Consider the following 7,500-nt stretch of genomic DNA (forward strand, 5'->3'; position numbering starts at 1 on the left):
GATAGTTCTTTTGAAAGATCTAGAAGAGGTAGACTCAAGAAAAGAAATACTCTATCCAGTGAGAGATAAATATCAAACAGGGTATAAAGCGCTAGGATCAGAAGATCTTGCTAGACGTACCTACAGACGTACACTACCCGAACATCTGGCCAGAAACTACAATACCCCTGACATCCACTCCTCACGTGTTTTCACCGCATAGACTTGACCAAGAAAGAAGCTGTTTAGAATCTCCGCTTCTTGACACGATGTCACTCCCCACCTCGCTTCTGGTCCTGATGCCTCCTTCATTTCTACACATAACAGTAATATTACATTGAGTGGGTGGGGGCATCTTTTTTAATAATCTTTAATTATTTAATAACAGTTCTTTAGAACACTTTCTCAGTGTGTATGTATATATATATATATATATATATATTATATATCATCATCATCATCATCATCATCATTTAGCGTCCGTTTTCCATGCTAGCATGGGTTGGACGGTTTAACTGGGGTCTGTGAAGCCGGAAGGCTTCATCAGGCCCAGTCATATTTGGCAGTGTTTCTACGGCTGGATGCCCTTCCTAACGCCAACCACTCCGCGAGTGTAGTGGGTGTTTTTTACGTGCCACCTGCACAGGTGCCAAACAGAGCTGGTACAACGGCCACGAACGGATGGTGCTTTTACGTGTCACAGGCACGGGGCCAGGCGGTGCTGGCAACGGACACGAACGGATGGTGCTTTTACGTGCCACCGACACGGGGCCAGACAGAGCTGGCAAACGGCCACGAACGGACGGTTCTTTTACGTGTCACCGGCACGGGGGCCAGCCGAGGCTGGCAACGAACACGAACGGATGGTGCTTTTACGTGCCACCGACACGGGGCCAGACAGAGCTGGCAAACGGCCACGAACGGACGGTGCTTTTACGTGTCACTGGCACGGGGGCCAGCCGAGGCTGGCAACGAACACGAGCGGATGGTGCTTTTACGTGCCACCGACACGGGGGCCAGACAGAGCTGGCAAACGGCCACGAGCGAATGGTGCTTTTACGTATCACCGACACGGGTGCCAGACGAGGCTGGCAGCGGACACGGATATATGATTTGATTTTGATTGTTCTCACTGGTCTTGCCGGGTCTTCTCACGCACAGCATACTTCCACAGGTCTCGGTCTCTGGTCATTTCCTTGGTGAGACCTAGAGTTCGAAGGTCGTGCTTCACCACCTCGACCCAGGTTTTCCTGGGTCTACCTCTTCCACAGGTCCCCTCAACTGCCAGGGTGTGGCACTTTTTCACACACCTATCTTCGTCCATTCTCGCCACATGACCATACCAGCGCAATCGTCTCTCTTGCACACAACATCTGATGCCTCTTAGGTCCAACTTTTCTCTCAAGGTACTTACACTCTGTCGATTATGAACACTGACATTACACATCCAACGGAGCATACTAGCTTCATTTCTTGCGAGCTTACGTAAATCCTCAGAGGTCACAGCCCAAGTTTCACTATCATGTAGCATGGCTGTACGTACACATGCATCATACAGTCTGCCTTTTACTTTGAGCGAGAGGCCTTTTGTCACCAGTAGGGGTAAGAGCTCTCTAAACTTTGCCCAGGCTATTCTTACTCTAGCAGTTATACTTTCAGCACACCCGCCCCCGCTACTGACTTGGTCACCTAGGTAGCGGAAGCTATCAACTACTTCTAGTTTTTCTCCCTGAAACGTGATAGAAGTTGGTCTCTGCATATTTTCAGAGTTTATTGCTCCTGAGCATCTGCCACAGATAAAAACTATTTTCCTAGTTAGTCTTCCTTTGACATTACTACATCTCTTATGTGTCCATAGCTTACATTTGGTGCATCTTATAGAGTTTCTACCTACGCCTTTTCTACAGATCGAGCAAGGCCATCTACCTGAAGGCGTTTGTGATTGGTCTACCTTCCTACTTATTAGGACTTTGGTTTTGGCTAGGTTGATTCTAAGGCCCTTCGATTCTAAACCTTGCTTCCACACCTGAAACTTCTCCTCCAGTTCTGATAGAGACTCAGCAATTAGAGCAAGGTCATCAGCATAGAGGAGCTCCCAGGGGCATCTAGTCTTGAATTCCTCCGTTATTGCCTGAAGGACTATGATAAATAGGAGGGGGCTGAGGACTGAACCTTGGTGGACCCCAACCTCTACCCTGAATTCTTCACTGTATTTGGTGCCAACCCTCACCTTACTAGCAGCGTCTCTGTACATGGCTTGTACAGCTCTCACTAACCATTCATCTATCCCTAGTTTCCTCATTGACCACCAGATAAGGGATCGGGGGACCCTGTCGAAGGCTTTCTCCATATCGACAAAAGCCAGGTATAGGGGTTTGTCTTTGGCTAGGTATTTCTCCTGCAGCTGTCTTACCAGGAAAATAGCATCAGTAGTACTTTTCCCTGGCACGAACCCAAACTGCATCTGATCTAAGCTAACTCTCTCTCTAATTTGTTGGGCTATAACCCTCTCCGTTACCTTCATTACCTGATCTAGCAGCTTGATACCCCTGTAGTTATTTGTATCTAGGGCGTCACCTTTACCTTTGTAGTAGTTAACTATTATGCTGCTACACCAGTCATTGGGAATGACTCCTTCGTGTATCATCTGGTTAACTATACGGGTGACTAGGCTATAGCCAGCACTACCAGATATTTTGAGCATCTCTGCAGTAATTCCTGATGGGCCTGGGGCTTTCCCTGTTTTCATGCTTCTAATTGCCTTATCTACTAAGGAACTATCAACTCGGATTGCTGGTCCCTCTGTTGGGTCAACATTCGGCAGACTCTCTTTATCCCATTCATTTTCCTCATTCAGCAACCTTTCATAGTGGCGTCTCCAAACCTCTCTCTTTGCATCCTCATTTAGCGCAAGTGAGCCATCATCCTTGCGAACACATTTCTCTCCTACCATGTCACGATTCTCTCTCACACACTGTCTTGCAACACGAAATATCTCAAGTCTTTCATCTTCACGGCGCAGGACATTGGCAAATTTTTTCTTATCTGCTTCCCCTCTGGCTAAATACAACTGCCTCCTAGCCTCCCTTCTTGCAGTCTGATACACTTCCCTGCTACCACCGTTCTTCCAGTCCTTCCAAGCCTGTTTCTTTTGTCTAATAGCCCTGTCAACAGTATTGTTCCACCACCACGTTATTTTGGGTCTTGTGGGGACTTTGTACCAGCCACAGATCTGGTCTGTGGCTTTCAGCAGGTTGTCCCTTAGAAGCGCCCAGTTATCTTCTACCCCATGTGTAGCTATACCCCCTTCTATTTCGTCGAAGGCTTCAAGTAACATGTCTCTAAATCTCTGTCCATTTGCAGGGTCTTTAAGCTTCCAGACCCTTCTTCTCCATGTTGGTCGTCTTCTAGTTGTCCTCTTAGTCCTGATTCTAAAGTCACTGACTACCAGTCTATGTTGTGGGGTACACTCTTCGCCTGGGAAGGTTTTGGCATTTATAAGCAGCCATCTTTCCCTTTTTCTGGTAAGGATGTAGTCGATTTGGCTAGTATGCTGGCCCGAACGGTAGGTGACCAAGTGGCTTGTCGGTTTCCTGAAGTTAGTGTTGCAAACCATAAGACTATTCGCATCACAGAACTCCAGCAGCCTGGTTCCCTCCTCATTGCGAGAACCATAACCATAGCCTCCATGAACGCCATAGAAGCCCTCAGCATATCGTCCAACATGCCCATTGAAGTCACCACCCACAAAGAGAAGGTCCCTGTCGTTCGTCAGTGAGGTGGTCTGTAGTAGGGTGTCATAGAAACGGTCTTTCTGTCCATCGGGTAGCCCTGGCTGAGGGGCATATGCCGATATAATAGTTGCTAAACTATGATGGATCACTAAACTAATCTTCAGTATTCTGTCACATACTCTGACTACCTCGATTACCTTACCTACCCATTTTTCGGCAATAAGCATACCTACTCCCCCGACCCCTTCAGTATTCCCAGCCCAGAAAATCTTGTACCTCTGTCCTTTACCTGTGAGGAACCTAGCAGAACCTCCTCTCCACCTCACCTCTTGAACACAGCATATATCCACACACCTTCGTTAAGCAATTCAACGATCTCGCCAGATCTGCCTTTCAGTGTGCCAACGTTGAGGGTGCCAATCCTGAGGGAGTGGGAGGCATTGGACCTAGTAGCATCATGAACCTGAAAAGAAAACTCGCGTTTGGCAGAATTCATAAACAGACAATTAAACCTAAGTTCAAACCGCGTACGTTACCAATATATCTTGCAATGAATGACCACTACCATTTATGGAAGGAGGAGCAAGTGGCGTAGACAACAGGGATGCGAAGTGTACATGGGAGATAGACATGTACATGGGAGACAACAAGGATGAGAAAATTTTGGACTTCCTGTAGCAGTGGGGACAGTGTAAAACTTAAAGTGTACATCAGAGACAGCGATGAGAAAATTTTAGGCTTCCTGTAACGGTGGAGGGGGTGGGAGGGCGGGCGAACCCCCGCGAAAATCGGCCGCCTGCGAAAATCGGCTGCCTGCAAAAATCGGCCGCCATTGAGACCTCTGTATGGAGAAACTTAAATATCTATTCTATATTTAGCGAGACACGAGGCCGAACCGATGGTCAACGATAACTAATGAATTATACATGGAGAAATACATCTTAATCAATAATCAACTACCAGATAATACCCAATCACATAATTATTAAACCACTACATATGAACATTAAGGTCAAACATAATAATATAGAACAAAACAATGTACATCAATGAGTAATATGATACAATAAGTACAGTATGTATAAGTGAATATAAATAAATACAAATTCACTTATACATACTGTACTTATTGTATCATATTACTCATTCATGTACATTGTTTTGTTCTATATTATTATGTTTGACCTTAATGTTCATATGTAGTGGTTTAATAATTATGTGATTGGGTATTATCTGGTAGTTGATTATTGATTAAGATGTATTTGTCCATTTTCTTATTTTGTATTATTAATTTGTGGTAAAACATTTTACCTTTGCCCATATAATACAGTAAATGAATTAATTGCATTGCAATTCTTAACATTTATGTATTAACTTTGATGGGTGCTTTACTACCAGTATATTGGATATATGTTATCCCATGGAGGGTTGCACTCACAACCCCTATCTCAATTTATAACAAAGGGTAATTAATTAACTAGTAATCAATAATTTCACCAGTAGAATTCGGCATGAAAAAGGACCATTTCACGGTAAACTTAAGTAATATTTTATAATTAGGGTTCAGCAAAGATTTGCTTTACCACATACCGAAGTTTAGAAATAGCAGCCAAAGAACCTTAGCTATTTCTTCTACTTTTTGTCTGGGAGTCTCTTCTTAAAGAAGAAGAAATAGCTAAGGTTCTTTGGCTGCTATTTCTAAACTTTGGTATGTGGTAAAGCAAATCTTTGCTGAACCCTAATTATAATATATATATATATATATATATATATATATATATATATATATATATATGTGTGTGTGTGTGTGTGTATATATAAGATCAGCAAAATTTAGATTCAAATGAATATGGTACTTAAGTCAGAGGCACCAGAATTTTGTATGGTATAATCCATATAAATCCATGGGGTGATTATAATCAAAATAAGCAACAAGTATATCTTCGGTAATTTGATACAATCGTTTCATGCTACTTCATTTTATTAAACATTGTAAGTATTACATCAGTTTTAAAATGTTGAGCAATCTTCAGCCATTTATAGAAGTCTTCCATCTAATGGACAATACATATATTTATTTCCATTTCGTTTGCCAACATTATAAAAAGGGTAGCTATGCAGACAGAGAGGTTGATTTGATTGTTAAGAACATTATAGTATTAACCCTTTCGTTACTGTATTTATTTTGAGATGCTCTGTGTTTCTTTCAATTAATTTTAAATATAACAAAGAATTTAGTAAAATAACTTAGTTATCATTAAGCTAGTGCTAGGAACATAAATTTTAGCTGAGGTTTGGTGGAAGATTTTAATTCAAAACTTATGAAAACAAGACATTTGTACTCAGAGACAGGTTGGTAACGAAAGGGTTAAAGTTTATCTTCTGACTATAGATTTTTCCTTTAGTTATTTAGATCTGTTAGTGGGGATGGAGGGATTTTCGGTTGGATGGAGACAAAGAATTTTTCTATTTATAGATATAGGAAGGGGTAAAATAAATCTCAAAAGTTATTCATGTTGAAGTTTAAGTGGTAGGGGAATTATAGGCTATTAATGTCATAGATATACCCTCCAGCCTTCATCAGGTGTCTTGGGGAAATTTCGAACCTGGGTTCTCATTCCTAAGGTATTTTTCGATGTTGCTATTATTATTATTATTATTATTATTATTATTATTATTATTATTATTATTATTATTCAGTAGTTTTATTTTTATAGCATGCTTTCACTTCACTACCGAGCGCAGCTCTGTGTGCCTTGGGTATGTGCTGTGTTTTGCTGTGATGCTCTGGTGGTTACTGTATTGAAAGTGTTTTGCATAGGATGTGTGCAGTGCCCAGTAGTGCAATTTTCTGTATGTGTATATCATCATCATCATCATCATCATCAATATTATTATTATTATTATTCAGGTCACTGCCTGGAATCGAACTCGGAATCTTGGGGTTAGTAGCCTGCGCTCTTAACCACTATGCTATATGCCCACGGGCATATGGCGTAGTGGTTTACCCAAATTACATGCCATTTTTATCTTCTATATCATGAATCTGGGTATGAAACATGCACTAATATCAGAAATGAAATAATAAACTCATTGATTTAATAAAACAAAACTGATTTTTGTAAATAAAATCGTAAAAATTTTCTTCGTAATAATTTTTATCAAATTTATCAATTGTAATATGTTGGTTTTCAGAGACCCGTATTTTAGCATCGAGTGGGAAGTTCAAAGTCAAGGAAAACGATTTCACGCTGCTAGAAAAGAGGGAAGCCATAAAGAGTTTGATATTTCTGTCAAAAACGAAGACGATAGTAAGTAAAATATATTCCCTTGATTTGAATTTAAATGAGTGTATGATTGCGTGCATGTGTGTGTATATTTCGTGGAACATTGTCTGAAATATATATAAAAGCTTTAAAAATATATATATATATACGTGCAACGGCGCATCGCCTTACTGGCACTGTGCCGTTGGCATGTGTAAAAAATTTGAGCGAGGTCATTGCCAGTACCGCCTGACTGGCCCCGTGCCGGTGGCACGTAAAAGTACCCACTACACTCTCGGAGTGGTTAGCATTAGGAAGGGCATCCAGCTGTAGAAACAGTGCCAGATCAAGACTGGAGCCTGGTGCAGCCATCTGGTTCGCCAGCCCACAGTCAAACCGTCCAACCCATGCTAGCATGGAAAGCAGACGACGACGACGACGACGACGACGATGATGATATGTGGAATTAAATGACGACGACGATGATGATGATGATGATGATATGTGGAATTAAATGACAG

At 41.8% G+C, this 7,500-nt stretch overlaps 1 protein-coding gene across 1 annotated transcript in view; it reads left to right on the top strand.

Moving 5' to 3' along the window:
* Positions 1 to 7,500, top strand: part of LOC118762874 — a 24,826-nt gene that overhangs the window by 10,132 nt on the left and 7,194 nt on the right. Inside the window, exon 4 of the mRNA XM_036501771.1 lies at positions 6,909 to 7,024. Coding sequence (XP_036357664.1) covers positions 6,909 to 7,024 — 116 coding nt within the window. The remainder of the gene's footprint in view (positions 1 to 6,908; positions 7,025 to 7,500) is intronic.

The sequence above is a fragment of the Octopus sinensis genome, linkage group LG4, assembly GCF_006345805.1.
Source record: "Octopus sinensis linkage group LG4, ASM634580v1, whole genome shotgun sequence".
In the NCBI taxonomy this organism is placed as follows: Eukaryota; Metazoa; Mollusca; class Cephalopoda; order Octopoda; family Octopodidae; genus Octopus; species Octopus sinensis.